This window comes from Marmota marmota, unplaced genomic scaffold (genome assembly GCF_001458135.2).
Source record: "Marmota marmota marmota unplaced genomic scaffold, marMar, whole genome shotgun sequence".
NCBI lineage: Eukaryota > Metazoa > Chordata > Mammalia > Rodentia > Sciuridae > Marmota > Marmota marmota.
Genome location: NW_026000164.1, coordinates 4,745,599 through 4,768,448, shown reverse-complemented (window position 1 = coordinate 4,768,448; position 22,850 = coordinate 4,745,599). Strand labels below are relative to the sequence as shown.

The 22,850-nt window shown below is 45.8% G+C and overlaps 1 protein-coding gene across 3 annotated transcripts in view; it reads left to right on the top strand.

Annotated features, from left to right (window-relative positions):
• The window catches only part of Cntnap2 (contactin associated protein 2), a 1,898,113-nt gene that overhangs the window by 1,772,235 nt on the left and 103,028 nt on the right, over nucleotides 1–22,850 (top strand). For all 3 annotated transcript variants that reach the window (XM_048786770.1, XM_015493731.2, XM_048786771.1), the window contains one exon: nucleotides 13,450–13,543. In XM_048786770.1, coding sequence (XP_048642727.1) covers nucleotides 13,450–13,543 — 94 coding nt within the window. The remainder of the gene's footprint in view (nucleotides 1–13,449; nucleotides 13,544–22,850) is intronic.

Below are 22,850 nucleotides of genomic sequence, written 5' to 3'. Positions count from 1 at the left end.
ACTCCCCAGCAGCCTCACGGGCTTCCTGCCAGGGAGTCTCCCACCCCTGGATTTACACTAAGTGGCCTTTTCCATTCCTTCCTGGGTGTCTCCAAGGCTAACTCCTCACATCCTAAAAGCCTTTGCTCAAATCCCCTCTTCTCAGTGAGGCCGTCCTGATGGTCTTATTGAAGGTTGAAGTCAGATCCTCCTCCTCACACCAGATCCCTCTGACTTTGCTCTAATTTGAGGGGAAAGACCCAACATTTCCCACCTCCTAACATGGTACATTGCGTGAGGTTTCTTCAGTGCCACCCATTCTAGGAAGGAAGCCACGTGAGGGCTAGGATCTGGGACTTTTGCTCACCCTTGTGTTTCCAAGTACCCAGAACACTGAAAGGCTTACCACAGGCACTTAATAAAGGTTGATTGAATAAATAAATGAGCCTGTGATATCGCTATCATTTTCTTTCCGCGTGGCATTCTCCTGCCCAGAGGGTGCCAGTCATCCCTCACTGGGCCCCAGAGGTGGCCAGCTTAGCTTTCTGACCCTTGGCTGTCGTCCCTGAGACTCTGCCAGGAAAACGAGAATGAGAGGTAAGAGAGATCAGGGTCTGCATTGTCCCCGACTCTCCTGCCTGGCCTGGCTCTGTCCTTCTGGCCACAGTCACCACTCCATCCGCTGACCCCTCTGCCCCAGCCCCATGTTTCAGGCCTATTTCCTGCTCTTCTAGGCTTAGGGATAGTGATGCCCTCCTACCAAGGCCAGTCCCTGGTGCTAGCATTGCTGAGGTCCCCAAAGGCCCCCACTCTCCATAGATCTCTCTTCTCCTTAGCAGTGCTTGGGCGAGCACTTTCCTGCCATGACCCAAGCGGATACACCATGCTTGTTTTAAGCCCAAACCCAGCCTCGCGAAGATTCTATCGACTCTCAACTTACACATTTCAGCCACAGCTTTTATATATTCGCATTTATTTTTTTAACCCTTTCTTCTTAACTCACCCTCTGCAAAGACTTCCAGAACCTACCGCCTGGAGTTAGACCAAACTTCACTGCTTAAGGACACAAGCAGTGTCCTTCAGACACTGTTTCAAGCCTGGGGGCCTTTGGACCACTATCACTCATGGCCCCCTGGATTTCCATATCTCTCGTGTTCAACAATTTGCTAGAGCGAATTTCAGAACTTAGGGAAGAACTAATGGTCATGATTGTATTAGGCGACACTAAGGACCGACCAAAGGGAGAGTCAGAGGGTGAGATTCGGGAGCGTCCCAGAGGCAAATCTCCCTTGTCCTCAGGACTTCCCTCCACCCCACCTGGCTCTCTGAACACCGAGGTGCCACAATGTGCACAGCATCACAAACCAGGGTTGTTAGCCTGAGCTCTGGTGTTCAGAGTTCTCTCAGGGGTTCTAGTCATAGCTTATGGATTGAACCTTTGGCCACACAGTGAAACTCAGTCTCCCTTCCAATGCTCCAAGCTACATGTTTGGTGAAGAGAGGGAGAAAAAAAAAAAACAGGCACCTTCTCACGTGCCAAGGTGGCCCTTCTCCTCAGTTGGCCATAACCACTCTTCTCGCTGGCTCTCTCTTGACCTAGAGTAGACTAATGGTGGCCCCTGCAGGCTTCACCTCCCTGGGCATGTCCCATCCTAAGCAGCAGCCTCGGGCCTTGGTGGTCCTGATGGCAGCTTTAATCCCATCTTCTACGTGAATGTCATCCCACACGCTGCTCAGAAGGGGTGCCTTCTGCAGGTCCCCAGCCATGCTGTAGACCAGCCCCATTTATCCATCATAGCCGCCAACACAGGGACAGCAGAGATAGGTAGGAGCCCTCTGCTCTGCCTCTGGGGATCAGATCTCAAGGTGCTCCACAGCACCGTGCTCCCCGTCTGTGATAACACATTCCCCCAGGCACGCCTGGGCCCTTCTGGATCAGCAGCCCCGTGGGTAAACAGACATCCAGTCTGGAAACTGTCAGTTTCTTCCTACTTTCTGGCCCACAATCTCCCTTCTGTCTGTGCCCAGTTCTTCTCAGCCCTTAGGATTTTCTTTTTCTCAGGAGGGTTCTCCTTTCCTCGGGGAGAGGTCCTGGAACCTTCTCAGATGAACTTGAGCCACAGTCTTCCCCAGCCTTTCCCATCTGGGTGAGAGCTACGCCCTCCCCAGAACTCCTTTCAGTTTCTAGGCTCCTCTGTGGGTGTCTCATGATCCACAGCATTTCCAGCCAAGATGAAATAGCACCATCTAAGTTACCAAGTGAAACTCAGCACTAGCACCCCAGAGCATGCACCACGTGGTAGCACTGCTGAATGTCACGTGCCAGTTGTCCCTCAGTTCTCCTGCCCTTTCCTCTAGAGAGATTTCCCACAACCCTTCACCCCGCGGTGCTGGGCTTGCTGTTTTCTCTCGATTCCTTCTCCTGGGTTCCCACCTCCTTCCTCACCCTCTCCAGGTCTCTCCTCTCCTCTGTACAATGAATGGACTCTTCCCAAAGCAGGTTGTCAACATTTAGGACTGGTGCTCAGCAAACACAAACCTTGGATTTGACATCTTCATAGAGAAGTTGTAGTTACAAATGACAATAGAAATCTGGGGAGACACTGCACCAGAATGACAGATGACAGATACACAATAAACAGGTAGATAATGAGTAGATGGATGATAAGTAGGTAGATGATCAACGACGGAGAGATGATAGGTAGAGAGAGAGATCAGAATATAATAGACAATAGATAGGCAATAGGTAGACATAGGTAATAGGTAGATGGATGATAAATAGGTAGATAGAGGATCAATAATGGAGAGATGCTAGGTAGAGAGACAGATAGGAATATAACACAAAATAGATGATAGATAAAGATAAATGATAGATAAGTAGACAGAGGGATAGATAAATAGGTTTTAAAATCCTGAAACCCTACTCACTTAGGAACCAAACCCACACTCTGCAGTCTGCTCTCCAAGTTCTCCGCCATCTATCTCCCATTTACCTTCTGTCATCTTCTACCATTCCTTTCCAAAGCACAGCCTGAGGACTGATGAGACGGCCACCTCCATTACTTGGGAGAGAATAGGTCTATGTGTTCCACTTCAGAGCGTCTCCACTCCGCCAATCTAAGTGCTGAATGATGATGGAAGTTATTCTACATATCATACATTTTGGAATTTTGTGTAACATTTTATTATTTTATATTTGATTTTTTTTGGGGGGGGAGTAGTGTACCAGGGATTGAATCCAGGGGCTCTTAACCACTGAGCCACATCCCAAGCCCTTTTTTTTATTTTTTGAGACAGAGACTCCCTAAGTTGCTTAGGGCCTCACTAAGTTGCTGAGGTTGGCTTTGAACTCATGATCCTCCTGCCTCAGCCTCCCAAGCAGCTGGGATTACAGGGGTGAGCCATCCTGCCCAGCTATATTTGATTTTTATATAATATTATATAACATTATTTCCTAATTATTTCATAAGTCATATTTCCCAAGCAAGAATCTAAGCACCTTGAATGCAGCTCAGTCTATCTTCTCTTGCATATGGTCAGCTTAACTCTGGTCCCAGTTCACAGGGTGACTGGTCAGCAAAATCACCAGAAGATCCAGGTGTGTACTAGGACCTATCAGGAGTTGAGTGGTTTATTGAACGTCTGTTGAGCAGGAGGTGTGGTCAGCCCTTGCAGTCTGCACCCTCTCAGTAGCCAGGTTACCCTGTGATAATCACTCACCTGTGCACTGGTGGCCTGGGGGCAGGTATACTCCTGGACGGGTGTCCCCTTCTCAGGACTGTGCCCAGAGATGCCCCCAGTTGACACAATAGCCTGCTTGCTCCTCTGGATTTAATAAGTATCTCCTCCTATGAAGAGCGCCGCTTCAGGTGAGGATCTGGCCAGTCACAGCGAGGGCCTGCATTAAGCATTTGACATCAGAGTAGTCACCTGCTTCCACACGGGCCAGTCCCAACCCGGGCAGGTAAACAACCCAGCAGCAACATATTGGCCCACAGCAGACTAACAGACGCAGCTCCCCCGCTGGTGGCTTCCTTTTTATTGACAGCCTTGTTAAACTCCCTTGCATGAGGCTCCTCAGAACTCACAGGATCCCACTGCTACAAGTCCTGGAAGCAGGTGCTGGAAAAACCACAGTAACAGAGTGAAGAAAGACAAACCAGGAGGTCTTCTCAAATCTCTGAGGCCTTCTCAAAATCCCTCTCACTCAAACTTCTGTATTCTTTTCATCTAATCCATAAAGATTGAGCCGTAACATGAGCCACGTGAGCAACATTAGTTATTAGCAGCTGTTTTCAAAAGCGCTCGAACTTTGTTTTTCATCCCTCTTGTTTTCTTCCTCCCCTTTCCCACATGTATGTTTTCCTTTATTCCTAAAATGTCATTACCTTGAGGTCATCAGGGAACATGTACCCTAACTAATCCACTGATGCTTATTATGTATATTATTACCTATGCAGACCACGGGTGATGGTTATTACTGTGATTTTAAATATAGAGTATATCACAACCATGAACTATTCTCATACCATATCTATTGCTAAAAAGGAAACTTGAAGTCAAAGACACAAACCTAAGACTGCTGAGTTTTTTCTGAGTAGATTCTTTGAAACAAGGACAACATAGTGTCGTAGCCATTCCTGCTGCAAACATCTCTGAAATCAATACTTTTAAAGAAAAGCTGCACCAGTTCTGGAATGAGAATTTCTTTACCCAGTCACGGGTATTTATAAAAACTCAGGGAGTTATTGATATAAAATCAGTTTTCTTGATTTTTTTTTTTAAATCATACACTTTAAATAATATTTGGTGTTTTTTCCAGTAGGTGGCGTATCAGACTAGAAAAAGTAGATCAATATGTGAAAGCAAATTTTTTTCTTTCTACTATTTTGAGGAATTTTTTATATATACCATGAAGCACCTAATGGAGTCACTAATTCTTTTAATTACACCAATACGGCAGGATTCCAATTGCACTAGGCCTTACAGCCAACTATATTTTACTTATCACATTACCATAATAATGATGGCATAGTGACAATGGTAATGGGTATTTTTATAATACCTCTCATTTTAAAATTGTTTATCAAGCCATATATGAAGCCTTCCAGCGTCTCTAAAAGAGAAATTATGCACATGTACAGCCAAGAAAGATCAGTCTGTCTCCTAAATCCTTTATTTCTTGAGGTTTACACCTTTGTGGAAAAGAGCATCAATTTTAATATTTAATCAAGGCCAATGCCACCATTTCTCGAATGGGATCCTGAGTGGGTCACTAGTTCTCCCAGGGACTCCTCTCCCTCCCCTACATTTATGAAAAGTTGATAAACTAGATCTCTCTAAGGCCCCTCCCTGCTTGAGAATCCCTGACTTGCCTGACCTGTATATAAGTATTTCCTTAACAGCCAAATGTCAGGAGCCAGATTTGCTGAGATTTTTAGGTTCATGTAGCAAAGATGACAGTTGCTATGTGGTCTTGGCCTCAAGACTGAAACTGGGAGAACTGCAGACTTGTGGGGCTGTGACTCTTCTTCCCCGTCTCTTCCACTGTTAGGAGGAAGTGTCCCACAGGACATTTTCCAAGTGGTACCCTACAGCTGGTTCTTAGCACAAGAAGATCCTGCTCAAAACCTCAGGAACCTGGGAAAATACTACTCCTGATGTCCCCAGCTGCATTTTCAAAGAAATTTTAAATATGATCTGGTCCAACCTCCTCACTTTACAGGTGAGGAAACTGGAGTCCAAGGAGGCCTGGTGACTTGAGGACATGACTCAGATGCTCAGGGCAGAGCCAGGCTATTCCCCTTGTTCCCCACGTCAGCCTTCCCCTCCTCTTTCCACCCATCTCCTAGGCACTGGTTTGTAGGAGCTCCCTAGTGACCCTCACAAGGAGAGCAAGAAAACTCAAAGTCTTGCCTTTGCCTCCAAAGAAGGGAAAGGCGGCCCTTCAAGCCACCTTTGCCGCTGGACAGTGCAGTGACAACAAGAGGAAATGCCTAGATTGAGACTGACCTCTTTTTCTTCGTTTTGCATTCTCAAGGCCAGCTGATCCAGACGTGGAGAGAGCCCCCGTTCCCCTGTGCAAAGTACATTCTGTCCTAAAAAGGATTGAGCCGAGTCCTTCCTAGCTATGCAGGCCAAGTTTCCTTTTGCTGGTCTTCGGATGCAAAGCCCCCAGACCCAGGTGAAGGCAGGAGATGGGCTCAGGAGATGGATTTGTCTGCTTTCACTTGAGGGTAGCCCCCTCTGGCCTCTCTTAAAAATAATTAAATATTAAATCAAAGTCCTCCACGTAGGCTAGCCCTACATCCTTGGTTGTTCTTGTCACATGGCTTAGAAGTTGGCAGAGGCTGGCATGTTGATCCACAGTGATGGGCTGGGGGTTTTCTGCCACATGGTCCCCAAAATGGGCTATGCTGAACTCAGGACTCCAGATAAGTGGGGAATACCCCAAGGCATGAGAAATCACGTCCAGATAAAATTTGGCAGGTCTCTTGCATGTGGTACAAGCTGGAGTTAGTCACACAGCCTGGTGGCCATAAAGTGTATGCGGGTTCAGCCACCTGAGTCATTTAAAGAGCACTATTCCTCTGAGAACAGAAGTTCTAATGGAAGTCAGAGTCGGGGTCCCCAAAGCTTGCACACACACCCAGAGGCACATGTACCCAGATGGCTCAGCCAGTGATGACCATTTTATAAATGTCGCTAGAGCACCTAACGTGTTACAGGCCATTTCACATGGATCATAAGTTGACCAAAGATGCTGCAGGAAAAGAAGCAGGCAAAGAAGTCCAGGGGTCAGGTGCTGTCCCCAGGCCCAGCCACCCAGGTCTGTCACCTGTCTACCCAGTGATCAATGTTTAACAGGCATCTGTGGTATCAGGTAACTGGGGCATGGTCCTTGTCCTTCCTGAATTATGGTCCCCAGAAGAGGAACAGAGATAGGGCTGCACCACCAGGATGGTGACAGACCCACAACTAACCTCACCTTTTTGCCTTTCACTCCAACCCACAGTTGTTCTGTGTCCTCTCCACTAACATAGAGTGGTCTAGAATCAGAAGAGGCAGAAAACATTTAGGTGAATCTACCCTTGGCCCTGGGACTGTCCTGTTCTTTCCTATTCAACACTGGGAATGGCCCTAAGCCTGCAGATGTCCCCTCTCCTGTTCCCAGGTGGATTGGAGACTAATATGGCAGGGGAGGTGTGGTCTCTGCTCTTCAAACTCCCTCTTCTCTGAAGTCTGTAGGAGTTTCAGGTCTGGAAGGGGCGGTGGCTGTGGATAAGCGATGCTAGCTGAGCTGGTCATTCTTTCTCTCACCTAACATCTGTCTGCATTGGCCTCTGCTCAGGTTCAGCCATTAGATTCAACTTGGAATAAAAACATTCATCAAGATGGAATGTTCTAAATGCTACATCTCTGAGCTAATTCCAAGTATTACCCACAATTAGGGACTAGGAAAGGCTATAAGAAATCACAGACCTTCAAGAAACTACTGAACCCCGAAATACTTTTCCACCACGTAGGCAGGGCCCATGTGGAACTGGGTCCTTTCATCTCAGGAGAGGGTGTCCCTCCCCTCCCTTCATCCAAAATAATCCAGGCTGTCTAGTTCTTCTGTGCTCCTCCTCTAGCTTCTCCATTTCATTCCCAAAATAAACAGGCTGGTGAAATCCCTTCTAAGTCTGCCAATGCAAACTATAGCTTTAAAATGGAAATGAACTGAAATTGGAAAATAATACCTGAACGGCATTAAAGCTTTAACTCCCTGTGTAGGACCTGTGTCCCAGCCTGCATCAGTATGCTTTTAATGGCTTAATGGTAAATGTTGAACAAATTAGTGTCCCCTTAAGGTTGTCCTGGGGCACATGGAGTCACAGTCTTTAATTTTAATGAGACTCTATTCCACGATCTCTTATCGCCTCTTAACTGCCAGGGAAATGACCACCACTAAATGTACAGCCAAATAGCTCACTCGGACCCCAAAGAAATGACCTTGAAATTATTACACTTAACCATGGCAAATGCACCAGGGTTCATTTGAGAAGAGGGGCCACCTGGCAATGGGAGTGAAATGACATCCTATGTCATTTACTTCCTTAGGCTTCTCAGGAAGAGCTTCTCTTGCCTTATCTGGTTTAATGCATTTTCTCTTTTGAATGTAAATACTTAAAATGTAGCTTATCCTCTGCCTTCCTAATTGACAGGACCAGGCTCGTTCAGTGAGAGGGACTGTCCCTGCAGCTGGCCATTCTTTCTCTGGCCATTCTTTTCTCTGTATGGCTAGGAATGCCAATCCTTCCTACCCCTCTTTGACTTTGGACTCCCTCCTTTTCCTGTAGTGGTGCCCTCCAGCCAGGACCACCGAACCCTGTCTTCCACCAAGAAAGGCCCATATGTGGCAGTCTAGACCAGTGGGGGGACCGAGCCCACAGGGCCAGGTAAGAAGAGAAGTAGCTGTGACAGAGGCTGTCTGTAAAACACAGGGACCCCCTGCTCAGCTTCCCACAGGCACCCGGGGCTGAGCGAGCTCCTCCGGCAAGGACAAAGTGTGAAGGGTTCCTGACCGCGGGGGAGGCCACGTTCTTCATTCTTAGGGTCTCCAGCTGCCCTGAGGAATAAGCTGACCTGCGAGGGATTTGCATGAAAACCGTACAGATTGCCACCTGGACCTGAGAGCTGTCAGAGGGAGGTGAAGACCCCCCAGGTGCTGGGGCCTCAGTGCTCACGTAGAGGTGAACACAGCAGTAATGGTGAAGAAGTAGCTCAGGTGGGGCTTGGGCAAAGGCAGTGGGGGGTTACTTTAGTGAAGTTTGGGGCACAGATTTCTCTCAGCCTTGACTCCCCATTTCTGGAGATAAGAATGTCCCTTTCCTCTTGTTGAGGGAAGGCGTCTTTCACAGGGGAGTTTGTGTCCTGCTTTCAGCAAGAAAAGTAGTGGCCCAAGTGCCCTTCCTGCATCTGTGGTCTCTAAGCTTTAAACTTACCCTCAAAGCAGTCGATTTGCCAAACCAGCACTTTTGGGGTGTTGTATTCTGAACCCCTCAAGACCTTGCTGGTAAAGGTAGGCTCAGCCCAGGTTGGAGGGTTCTGGTGTGTTGGGGAGCAGCAAACCACCCCCAAGTGCAGGTAGGGCAGGTGGCAGCACCCTGCAGGGTGAGTGTGGGGGCACAGAGGGCTCACTTCTAGTCTGTGGCTCCAGCAGGCACCACTGGGACCTCTGCTTCCCCCACAGGAAGCCCCTCCCTCCTGTGAAGTCCCTGCACACCCTCTACATGGTGCCCACTTCAAAGATCAGCTGTGTGCAGGAAGCGGGGTTGACCTTAAGGTGTGTGTTGAAGGGTGCATTTGGAGCTGGGAGACAATAAATTTGGTCATTGAGAGAAAGGGACCTGTACACCTTGAAGAATGGTAGGATTTGGGAAGGAGACACTCAGGAGGAGCTCACTTTAGGAACGGGCTCCTGGTGAGGAGGGTCCCAGGAGGCAGGGGTCTCTGCTCTCCAAAAGCAGGTTGGCGACTGGGTCTCTTGATAAATTGCATCTGAGAAGCAGGTGGGATGGATTTGGATTCAAATTATTTACCATTGCCAACTGAGATTCCTGCTCAATGTTTTTAAGTTAACGGCTCTATGAATAAATTAAGATGAGGAATGTTTATTATATTCTTAGACAAGTCAGAACCAAACAGGATCACTGATAAGTTAATGACAGAATCAAGGTGTATATATTGGCACTGGAGAAATGGCTGGGAGAGGGAATATGCTCTTTCATTGTTTTTTGTTGTTTCACGGGGTCTTTTTTTGTGTGTAAGTTTCTTACTGTTGCTGTAATAAATTAGCATAATTTAGAGGCTGAAACAACACAAATTATTACCTTACACTTCTGGAGGTCAGGAGTCTGCATGGACTGAAGTCGGGGTCCAGGAAGGCCAGTTGCCTCTGGAGGTGCTGAGAATCTGTTTCCTGGCCTTTTTCTGTTCCCAGAAGTCACCTGCATTCCTCAGTCACCTCCTCATGCAACCCAGCTGCTCAACTCCATGGTCAATTCTCCTCCTCTTCACCCTCTTCATCTTCCGTAAGGAACTTTCCTCCTCTTCACCTTCCTGTAAGGACCCTTGTGATTCCACAAGGCCCATCCACATAACCAGAAATAATCACCCTCCACCACCGTCTCAGGGTCTCAAGATCCTCATCTTAATCACATCTGCAGAGTCCCTCCTGCTGTGCAGGACAGTCCACTCTCAGGTCCTGGGATTTAGAACATGAATATTTTAGGAGGGTAGGGGTCGTTATCCTGTCCACTACATCTCTGTTCAGGAATTCCAGAGTGGTCTTATGCCCTTGTGGCCGAAGTCACAGACAAGCCTTGTCTGATGTCACTACTCTGAGGTCTTTGTGCTCAGCAGGGGGACAGCACCGCCTCATGGTGGTCATGTCAGGCAAGCCATCAGCTGCCCACTTTCCTTCCCTGACCTGTCAACATCAATTCATCCCCCACAACATCCTCATCTGCCCACATCCTCCCTCTCAGGAACAGAGCAGGCAGGAGTGTGAGGGAGAAGGAATGAGATTCCCGTCCCCGGGGACGAGGAAACATGGACCATGTTCTCCTCTTCTGTTTTCCCCCCACGCCACCCTCCCTGTCTTTCTTATTAGGAGCTTCCCTCTGAGCTCCATCCTCGTCCTTGACAGTTAAGGCTTTCTGAGGGCCTTTAACATCTATCATATTTTCCATTTTAATTGCTATAAAATGTTTTCCTAACTGAACAGGTAATTTGGATTCGAATCATTTGTCACTGCCCACTTCTGTGTGTTTTTAAGTAATGACTTTATTAATGAGTGTTCACCATATTTTTAGATGATATAAAACCAAGCAGGATCACTGATATGTCAGATGACAGAATCAAGATTCAAAAACTTTTGAGCAGACCATTTTTGTATTTCAAAACAAAAGAAGTAAAATTTCGTATAAATAAATGTAAATTTCAGTATCAGGATTCAAGCCATCCACCATGCAGATACAGAAAGGGGGCAAACTTAGGGAGATAAACCAGGACTTTCACTGGGAGCTCAGTTCAAATTATAGAAAGTGACCACCAGAGAACAGCTGAGGGAGGGCAAGGGGCCACTATGTGGTCAGGTCACCTCTGAGCACAGGCTTTAAGGGCGGTATTAACAAAGACCAGCACATTTTCATTGAGAGCCTACCGTGCGCTTGACCCAGCACTGGACCTGAGGACACAAAAAGTACAGATGTGTGAACACAAAGATTTGATACCTTTTAAAGACTGTGTCATACTGTATTTTGCATGCGACAGAATACTAGTCATCCATAAGACGCAATTCAGTTTTATATTTATTGACACAGGAAAAAGTTTATAATGCATTGGCAAATTTTAAAAAACAAAATCAGGTGTCTGTAGGATTCCACCCATTTTTTGTGAAAACAAATAATATACATTTTTAAATTAGTATTAATTATCACCAGTTGAGTCTTTTCCTGAAAATATGCACTACTATTTTTCTATAATGGATACATATCGTTTGTATCCATTTTTAAGTTCTCCAACAAATAAATTAAATTATAAGAAGTACTGCAGCCCACCATCTCCGTGAGGCCTTGGTTCACTCCACATCTGGCCGTTAGGGACTGTGACAAGTGAAAGCAGCGGCCGTTACCAAGGCCTGCCAACAGATGGCGCCAAAGGAGCCAGCTAGTATTAGCAGAAAAGGTAGCCTTTGCTCTGAAGAAATTTTCTAAGATTTAAAATATTTAAGATTCTCTGGCTGGAATAAGTGTTTTGTCAAGATGCATTTGGCAGTATATAACATTTTGAAAATGATAGTGAAACACGCATATGTTTGCTTTAATAGGGTTCTTTTCCTTTTTTTTCCCCCCAGACTTTTGTTATCATATTTCTGATGCACAAAAACTCACAGTACCACTTTTGCAGATCACGACTCAAAAATTCCTGAAATGTGATGATGCTTCGACCCTGAACCCTGAACTTTCAATGGTTTCCAAGTCTGTAGTGAGCCGTTTCATGATTTGGCTATAGAGAGTTGTTAATAATGAGCGCTCATTCAATCCGCAGAGCTAGTTCCCAGCGTGGAGGGAATCATGCCCACCCACTGCCCTGCACTCTTTCTTCCTGGCACCTCACCTTCCTTCCCCCAGCATGGCAGGCCTCCTGCCTCTTGGCCTGGTCAGTCCCATTGTTACCAGTGACTGGAGCTATCCTTTCCCAAGTTTTCCAAGTGGCTGTTTGTTCCAGCTCCCTCCTCCACCTGGTCCCCAGAGTTCCCACAGGAGTGCCCCAAAGGGGACCCAGGCCTGTTTTCTTATGACCCACCCCTTCCATGATAATGACCTAGCAGGTGTGGAACTCACACCAGAGGAATGAATGGATCCAAAGAGGTTTTCAGCTGGTGGGCCCAGGAAGCTCTAGGAGGTCACAGCTGGGGAAACACACTAGACTGCATCTCTCTTTGTTGGCCTGTGGTCAGTATTGGAAATGGAACCCAGCGGCTCTCTACCATAGAAATCTCCATCCTCTTAATTTTTTATTTTGAGACAGGGTCTCATGAAGTTGTCCAGGCCGGCCTCAAACTTGAGATTCTCCTGCCTCAACCTCTGAGTTGCTGAGATTAGACTGCATCTATTTTAAAAAGCAACTCAGAGGAAGTTGTTATGCGGGGACACAAGGATTAGTCAAGGCCTTTGATGTGTGACTCCACCCTTTGTATTTTGCACATGGGAAATGTGACCCAAAGTGTGCCTTGTTCAGTGTGCGTGTGCAAGCCTTCTCAGGATGCTCTTTCCATCTGCTTCATTTCTCTCCCTCTGCTACCAACTCCCCTCCCTTCCAGAAGTCAAGCTCTGCCTGAGCAGAGGCTCCCCAACTCCCCTAGGCTCTGACGCCCCCTGCCTGAAGCAAAAAGTCATCCTCTGTGTGAAAAGCAAGAAAAAAATTGTCGAATTGCAGCATTTGGGGCCCTGGGTGTAAATGTGTGTGCAAGCTCTCACATCTGAAGACCCACCTTGCTCTGTAGCAGATATACCAAACAGTGAACACAATAGCTCTGTGAGAGGGCACAAAGAAAACTCAAAGCTATAGGCACAACTTTGTCTATTTCAGAGCTCAACACTAGAGATTAGATGGAGCAGATCTTACTCCATTAAAGCATGCAAGAATCTTAGTCCAACAGGCAAATTATCCATAGAAAATGTGCACCCACAGATCAAATCAGAACAATTCTTCATTTAACTAGCTCAAATTGTTTTCAAATAACCTGTGTGAAGGAAAAGATGACTCCCATTTTCCTGGGCTATATTTCAGAGTCCACACTGATGAAATAAGATATCTGGAAACCAGAATTCAAAGAGCAATGCCATCACCTGCAGGGAAGATTTGATTCTGGTGCAGGAGAGTCACCTTCTTCTAACAGTGTCTCGTTTTCTCCTACAGCTTGATCATTATCCTTCTGTGAGTTACCATCTGCCAAGTTCATCCGACACACTCTTCAATTCCCCCAAGGCGCTCTTTCTTGGAAAAGTTATAGGTAAGAATTTGGTTCTTTGGGTATAGATATATGTTAAGAATACTCTGGGTATAAGAATACACTAGGTAATGTGAATTTGCATTTTTAAATTATCAGGTAATTTTCTCTCATTGGGGTCAGTCACAAATACCTGCTCCACACAAGAAAAGCTGTGCTGTTTTTCTCAGTGATGCACAAGACAAGTGTCATCAAATCATCTCTGGGGTAATTGCTCCTGTGACACAATCTAAAGCTCATTCCACTAATTCTTCCTTGAAACACACTGTGACTGGTGCTGGGGGCATCTGAGTCTGTGACAGAAATGAAACAAATGTCATTTGATGGGTATAGCATAATTGAGAACTCAACTGTCCAATGTAAAATTTACTTCCGCATGTAAAATTTATTCTTTGGTTAACTGAAGACCTCTACCTTTGAGCAATATTTAATTGAACTTTTTCTTCATATAAGCACATTGGAAATAGCAAGATGGTGGTAATGCACAGGCTGGGGGAGAGGTCACTTTTTGTGCCCAGTGGGTAGTGGTGATGTTACTGAAGCAATGCCTAATCGCTGAAGCAATGAGTTTTAGGAAAGAGAAAGAGTTCCTTCCCACAGCAGCCAAATGAGAGGAGGGGGAGCCCCCCGGCTCAAGTCCACTTCCCCAAAGGTAGGGGTGAGGGGTATATATGGGGTAAAGAAACAGGCTGATCTGAGGTGTGGGAAGGGCGACTGGCAGGAGAGGGAGGTGAGCAGTAGGCGGTCTGCACAGGTGCAATCCATCTTCACGGCTCTTCACAGGATGTCAGAGCAAGGCAGTGTTAGGATGGTCTTCAGCCAGTTTGAAGGAGACACGGTTGCCTCCAAATCCCCCCAAAAAGTACTTACACAACCGTCCCCCAGGTGACCATGCATCAGAAGTGCTAACTCTAGTAGAGCCAGCAGGATCTATTACTTCACTGTTTAGCCAAGCAACTTCCAAAACTTTGGATCAACCCAGGTCTAGAAGTCCATCCCAGAGAGACCAGCTGAGAGACAAGTTTTGGGGAGAATGAAAGGTTTTATTCAGTGACCAAAGAAGGCAGAAGCATGCCAGAGCTCTGCTCACAAATCAGCCGCTCCTCTCCTGGGAGCTGAGGGGTTCCAGACGCGGAACAGGAATGACAAGGGAGAGGGACAAGGCTAACGAAGGCCAGGCATATTCATGCCTTTTCTTGGAATTGGTTGAGATCTTCCAGAAAGTCGGGCACCACCTCTTTTCATTCGTTCGTACTCCAGTGTTCCCGTCACAATGACTGATGATGTCCTTAACCTCGAAGAGGGAGGAGAGAGGCTGGGCAAGTCTAGGTCACGTGAACCCTGCATTATAGCTCGGGACCAAGCATGTCTCAGATGATCCACGTGTCTCCGTGCAGAGCTGAGCGGAGTCTGACCCAAAGGTTAAGGCAGCAAAGGAGAGAGACAGAATATGAAGACAGAGAGGCGGAGTTACTCATCCTGTTCCAGTCACCCATGAGACATCCGCAGGCCCCAGTGACAGTCAGTGTTTTTAGCAAAAGCAGCCTTCCCATTCCTGAAAAGTAACCTAGACAACCATCATCCTCCGAACCCACTCGTCAGAGGTGTGATCTGCAGCAGAGCTAGTGGGAGACTAAAAGTGTATTACTGTGTCCTCCAAAGTTGGTGACTCTTATTTCAACTAAGAGCAAGTGAAGCAAGAGGGTTCATCCAGGTTTTCCCTGGGGCTCAGAGGACACTTTGGGTTTAAACTTTAGTGAGGAAGGGAGAGCAGCTCAAACCTCTTACAAGAGGAAAGAGTGTATTAATTTTATTGTCACCAGAGTCCTGGTGACAATGATCAGAAGAGCATCAACAGTAAAAGTGCTCATTTATAAAGATGGAGGGGCTGCAGAAAATGAGGAGTGGGCAGGAGCAAAAACCTGTAATAGGGGCACGTGTGCTCTTCCCTGGGATCTCCTGCAGGCCAGGCTCTGTTTGAAGCAGTATGGATATATGGTCCCATTTAACCTCCTAACAACTCCGTGAGGTAGCTGGGTTATTATCCCCACTTTATTGATGAGGAGACTTAAACACAAAGAGGTGAACGAGAGGCCCTGGGCCTGGCTAACAGGTAGCAGAACCAACACTTGGAGGCGGCTCTGAACTGCTGGGCTGGAGTCTCTGTGGTGGCTACCGAGGGCGAAGAGGAGGAAGACACAGAGGAAGGCTTGGGCAGGAGACACAAGGGCTGGGTCTGCACCCCAAACCAGAAAGGGGCCACCAGCAAAGAGTGTCCCTGGGCTTAGGACCAGGAGCACACAGATCTGCTGGTGAGTGAGGGTCCAGAAGAGAGCAGGGTAAAGCCCAGAGGGAGAGCCCGTAGTTGGTGGGTAAGTCAGTGGGGAGAGGTGGCTGATGGATCAAAGGGTGGGAGTGGAAAAAGAATGAGGCTGAGACTTACTGATCACTGTGCCAGATAAACAGCTAATTCTTATTCCCTTGCATCCTACAAGTAGCACCAGGCATGGTCTCAGTGTCACTCTGCAGGACCTAACTACAAAGCCCTCATCTGAATCCTCTCCAGCATTTCCTAAAGTTGCTATATTTTGAAGAACATACCCTCGTTTTTATTACCTATAACAAGAATGGAAGACAGAGACGTCATGACATTACATATTATACATATACATATGACAACTAAGTGTCACAAGGATCCAGGAAAACAAAACCTATGATTATTGCCCTTCATATGAAGAAACTGAAGCTGAGGGAGGTCAGTTAGACAAAGGTGAGTCCACTAGTTTCTTGGCTGGAGAGTATTGAGGTGAGGTCTCTCTGAGGAAAGTCCACAGTCTTAGGTGGACAAGAAGAACTTGCCATTCATGGTCAAGCTCCAGAAAGTGTTGCAGACAAAGGTTAAGTGATGCCAATAATCAGAAGAAAAAAAAAGTGGGTGGATTGGCCTTGGTATTCTTTCATTGTCCATCCTGAGATGTTGGCACATGCCCAAATGCTGCCATGTATATTCCTACATTTCCATCAAGAATAGTTGAAAGTGTTAAGTGGTCCTTCAGGGACTTAGTGATTCCATCAAAATAAACTCTGCACCATGACACTGTTGTATTCCTAAAAATGCTGCTTTATGATACCCTCAGGTAACCTCAACCATGATCCTAAGTAGAACCATGGACTTTATTACTTCCTGAGACTTTGATGGAATGTTGAGTGATGGCTAGGTTCCCTTGTCTAACACTCTCCGGCTCATCAGTATTTCAGCTCATGGGGCTCAATTCATACTTTAACAAAATTGCAATGGACGATACGGACCTTCAAGGTCATGAACAAATAACATTGTAAAGGTGACATCCTTTACAGCTAAGAATTTACTGGGCCATAAATCTGAATCAAGCTGAAAGTTTAACAAGCCTCAGACGTATGGATGTCACACCTACAATTTTGGGGGCATCAAAGAAAGATTTCTCTGAGCATGGAAACAAACCACACATGTGTCAATGAGTCATGGAAAGAACATACAATTGCCTGTAAGGAAGTCTGCGGTCCTGGGATGGAGATGGCCTCCTTCACATGAGAGCAGGTTAGGGCTCCGCTATGGCCCCTCATCCCTACTAGCCAGTGACCTCCCTGTAGACCAAGATAGTATTGCACAGTTCCACTACATCCTAACTAGGAGCAACACTCAATAGAGATTTGCTGAATTAGTAAAGAGTAATGAGGAAAGAATCAGAAAGCGTATCATTTGCAGATGCACACTGCAGGGTGAGACTGTTCAGGCCAAGGCTCTGACGCCATCCGTAAGAGAGGGGGTGGGGTGAGATCTGCAATCCTCACACACCCTGCCACCTGGTTTTTGGTTTGTATTTTGAATCAGGGATCCATCACTGACATTAATGGAGTAGAAAGAATGTGGGCTTGGGAACCAGGCAGAGCTGATTAGACTCGAATACAGGCTCATCTCCATTGAAATCTGGGGCCTGTTACTTTACTACTTTGATATTTTAACCTCTTAGAGGCTGGATCTTCTCAAATGCAAAGTGGAGGAATCTGAGGCCCCTTGCAGGCTCTGGCTCCCTCAGGGTAGAGATGTCATCTGTGTTTTTGTTTGTTTGTTTGTTTGCTTGCTTGCTTGGTTTACTTGCAGTAACCAGATTAGTGCCTAGCATACAGAGAGTCCTCAAAAAAATGTTTGTGGAGTAAATGATCTTGTCTCTCAATATTAAGGTAATAACATCTTGGGATTTATCCAATACAATGCTTGGTACTAAATAATGAAAATCCTTGCTGTCCTTTGCTGCTAACCGTGTGCCAGTACCTTTAGGACTGTCCATATCCCCCATATCCCCCACCCCCCGCCAAGCCAGCCCAGCCCGTCTTTACCCTCACTGTACAACAGAAGCACCCAAGGCTCAGAATGGTCAGGGCTTCTCTGAAGGCAGGAAAGCAGGGCTCCCCAACAGTGACACTGTTGACATTTGGGGTCAGAAAATTCTTTGCCATGGAGCTATAGCATGCTCCATGTTACAAGTAACATGTAACAAGTTACAAGTAACACCTCAAGTCGTGATGACCAAAGAAGGCTCTAGGCATTGCCCGAGGTCCCCCAGTAGTGCAAAATCACCACCAGTGATTTTAAGAGCCACAGGCTTAAGGTCACCCAGTTGGTCTTGTGATGCTGGTGTTGGGGAAGCCTGATGTGGCACCAGCCAGCCCTGCTGATGATGGCTGTGTCTTTCAGGATGATGAAGAAGCAAGGGAAACCTCAAAACAATCACACTGAAGACCAAAAACAAAAGCCATATGGGTACCAGGCAGGCTGACTGTCCTTCAGTGCAAGGTCACTTAGTAGGTACAGGTCTGGGAGGAGCATTTGTAAATTCCCCTTTGGAAATTGACATGTGCTTCAAAGAGATATGACCCATTTGCATTCCCAGCTCTGTAAATATCCATCTAGGAAGATGACTTGAACTCGCAACAGACGTCTCACATAGTCTGGCGAGGTCTGGACACCCCAGACATCAAAGCTGTCAATTATTGCTTCATCAGGTCAGCTGCTAATCAGAAGCCATCCCATGAAAGATCTAAATAAATAATGTGACTTTGCTCTGAGCTCTTGGATGAGCACTGCTCATGAGAATGAAGAAGGGCAGCTAACCCAGACACACATGTGCTCCACAGGGGAAGGGAAATAAAAGTGAGACCACTGTCAACCCAGCACAGAGTCTTAGAATGGATTCTCACACAACCTGGGTCCTTCTAGCAGGAAGTCAGGATCACTGGCAGAAAGCAGAGGTTTGTAAAGTGGAAATTTCATCAGACCAAATTTTATCCATTTTTATCACTTACTACCTGAGTGATGCTCTAGACTTTATGTATCTGGCTTTTATCAGAGGATTTAATAGTCTCTCAATAAATCTTTAAGCCAATGAAGAGAAGCATAATTTGAAACCTGAAAGGGGGTCCTCTATTTGCTCATCCTTCCCAACATTTCAATCAGTGCCCTGGGTTAAAACACTAATTGTGTGTTTAGTGAGTTTGTAAATGGCACACAGCTGAGAGGGATGGTTTAATATGTCAGATGATAAAAAACACTTCGGAAGTATCTCAACAGGCTAGAAAGACAGGATAAAATAATGAGATGAAAAAAAATAGACCTAAGCTTAATTCCTACACTTGGACAAAATAAAGTAAAAATAAAAATAAAAGTGAGCACTTAGGTAGAAGGGGGGAGACTCCCAGTGTCAGGAAAGCAAACTCAGGGGGCTGGTTTGGTGGAGTGTTTAGCATGAACTAGTGTTTTGTCCTGACTGATTCTTAAGAGAGACCAACACTGAGCCATGTTAATAGGAGAACTATGTCCAGACCAAGAACATCAGTTTTATGAGAAGACCAAGTAGACACGAGACCCATAAAAGAAAATCCAAAAGGCCTGGAAATATCCAGAAAATGTGTGACTTGAGAGAAGCGAGATAATTTTCAGTCTGGGGACTGCTCCAGGAAGGAAGGGTGAGCTTGGCCCAGGACCTAGTCCTCAACTGAGAGGAGCTTGTGAAGAGGAAGAATTGTGCTCCATTTAAGGAAGAGCTTCCCAATAACCGGGGCTCCTCACAAATGAGTGGCCTCGTTATGAGAGCATTCAGCAACGGCTAAATGGAAATTTGCCCTGCATGCTAAGGAGCTTTCTGGGTTGAGCAAAAACAGCTTAAACAAGCCCTAAATACCCTTGAAATGTGGTGGGAGACATGTTTTTTGAAAGGTGAGAAACACAATGTTAAAGTAGAAAAGGGTCTCCCGCTCCTGTTCCACTTAAAATCTAAAATGTTTTTGTCAGCCTTTGCCTTGCTGTGACCCACATACCTGACCAGAACAACTTGCAGGAAGGAAAGCTCATTTTTGCTCATGGTTTCAGAGGTTCAGTCCATGGTCTGCCCATTCCATAGCTCTAGGGCCAAGGTGAGACTGAACACCATGGTGGAAGGGCGAGGCCGAGGAAAACAACTCAGGATGTGGCCACCAGCAGCAGAGAGAGTGCACTGCTCACCAGGGGCAAAATGCAAACCTCTCAGGCATGCTCCCGGTGACCTAATTTCTCCAGCCTCATACTACCTGCCTACACTTGCCACCCAGTTAATCCAATCAAGTAGATTAATCCACTTATTGGGTTACACCTCTTATAATCTAATCATTTCATCTCTGAACCCTTCTCATTGTCTTATATATGAGCTTTTGGGGGACACCTTATATCTAAACCATAACAGAAAGAATAATTGTATTCAGGATTCCTTTATATCATACACTGTATGGATGTTGTACAGATATGAATTTAGAAGAATGTCAATGCATGGTGCTTATCACGTCAGTATAAATTATGTTATTAAATAGGCAACCAATGTGTTCAGAATGGAAGTATGTGTTTTCATTTTCATTTTAGAAAGTTATCATGAAGCCCTCTTTTATTAATTTTTTCCAATTAACTATTTGTGCCATTACTAAAACTGATAGTGGCATAAAATTATAATGAAGTAGACTTATTTATTTATAAAATGGCACTACTCTACATGGATTTGGAAGGCTATGCTTGGAAAGAAGTTGGATACTAATGCAAAATAATGTTGCTTTCCCAACCATTACTACTTACCAGTGCAGAGTCTAGGGTAGTAAAATTAAAGGTAAACTTCTATTCATTTGAATTTAATATAGTTTGCAAGTCATACTGGTCCCAGATCCTAATGTTTTCCAAACTACTTCACTATCCAAAGCAACTCTGATAGAAGATGTATCTGCTATTATATGGTAGCCATTACATCATTTCAGTCATAATCCAAATTGTGACTATTATGATCCCAAACTACTTTCTATTGATAAAAGCCCTTATTCAAGGGTTTTTCAGAATCTTCTGGAACTTAGGCAATGCCTTCTTACATAGTAGAACAGAATATATTTATTTCTTTATCCATGGGGAAGTGGCATATTGCAGAAGGTATTATACTGCTTGCTGAATATTTCTGAACAAAGAGTGATAATTGGAAAAAATATGTGTGACTTTGGGGCTAGAACACTCAAGACCTGGTTCAAGACCCTCTAGAGTTCTTCTATTGCTTTGACAGGGTGACTGTCAAACCTCAGATGTTGTTGTTCTATCCAACAGGGGTCCCTCTGCAACCACAATAAACAAAGAACACTGTTGACTCGTAATGAATGTATAGCATACAAAAGAAAACCAGCTTTGCTTTGTGAAACCACCAAAATTACAAGGCTGTTTGTTACTGGAGCACAACCTAACCTGTCCTGACTGATACATAAAGTTTCCAGATAAGAAGAGACTTTGCGGTCCTCCACTTGGGTTTCAGATTTCAGGCTTTCTTCTGCCACTTGTCAAGTGTATGACTTTGGAAAGTTACTTCTCATCTCTTGCATCTATTTCTTCATGTGTAAAGTAGAATAGTTATGGGCCTTACTTTACAAGATTCTGCAACATAGTACATGTTTAAAGGTGGCATGGTGTCTCCCACAAATGTGTGAAGTAAATATCAGTTGTTTTTATTCCATCATAATCAAACAAGTGTGTATTCATCATATGTCAGCTGCCACGCATTACATAAGGCAGTGGGGTGGGTGTCAATGGCGTCCAAGACAGCCACATTTCTGCCTTTGGAGAACTTCAGTCCTAGCCAGAAGAAAAGATGGTGAACGGCAATTATGAGGAGTAGAAGGACAAGCGGCAGTACAAATGGAAGATGGAAGTATAGGTCTTCCAGAAAACCTGGCCCCATGTAAGAGAACCCGCTCCAAAGGGCCAGGAGGTCACTAAATTAGTAAACAAATAAAAGAGGCGGGCAGGTCCAAGATTGTATAGAGTGCCGTTTATTGCTGACAGAAGCATGGTCATGGACAGCAGCAAGACCAGATAGATTCCTAAAATTCTGGTCAGAAGGAAAGGCGTACATATTGGTTAGGAAAAAAGGGACTTCATCCAAGCTGGGATGTACCTGATTTGTCTTAAGCTAATATCAGAGTTGGTACATTCCTGGGGCCAGGGACCAATAGTAAAGCTCCACACACCACTCTAATGGTTTGGCCCATTTTGAGTATGCTGGGGAAATGCAGGGAAAACCGAGTGGGACTACTCTTGGGCAATCATGGCAGCTATGATGCAAGATGGCTGCAGTCATGCCGAGCTGAATCTGTGTGATAGGGTTCTTTGGGCACTTAACACAGTCTAGGATTGAGAGAAGGCATACCAGAGAGTCACCTATAAGCTGAGACTTGAAGGATAAGTTAGAAGCATGTGGGCAAAGGGGCAAGGTGAAGTAGAGGTTGGGAAGAGGAGTTTTCAGAATCCATTGCTACACGTCAAACCACCCAAAACAACATTCCTTATTTCTTTCAATTCTGTGGGCCGACAGGGTGGTGGACAACTGGATGTCCAAAGTGGCCTCATCCACATGACTAGCAGCATGTGCCAGCTGCCAGTAGTTTAGTTGGTGCCGACAGCAAAGGCCCCATGGGTTCTCCCCCGTGGGACCACATCCTTCCTCTACCTCTACCTTACAGCAGAGAGGCTGAGCTCTGAGAAGGAGCATTCTGAAACACAAAGGTTCAGCGTGAGGTCTCTAAGACCCAGCCCCAGAAGTGACATGCACCACTTCCACTGCTGGCTGTTTGCCAAAATCTAGGCTCGAACCCACATTTCTACATAGGGAGATAGGCTGTGTCTCTCAGTGGCGTGGTGACAAGGCTACATCACAGAGGAACAGTGGGGTAGGAGATGCACTTTGACCGTCTCTGGAAACATATCTGCTAGGAGGGAAAC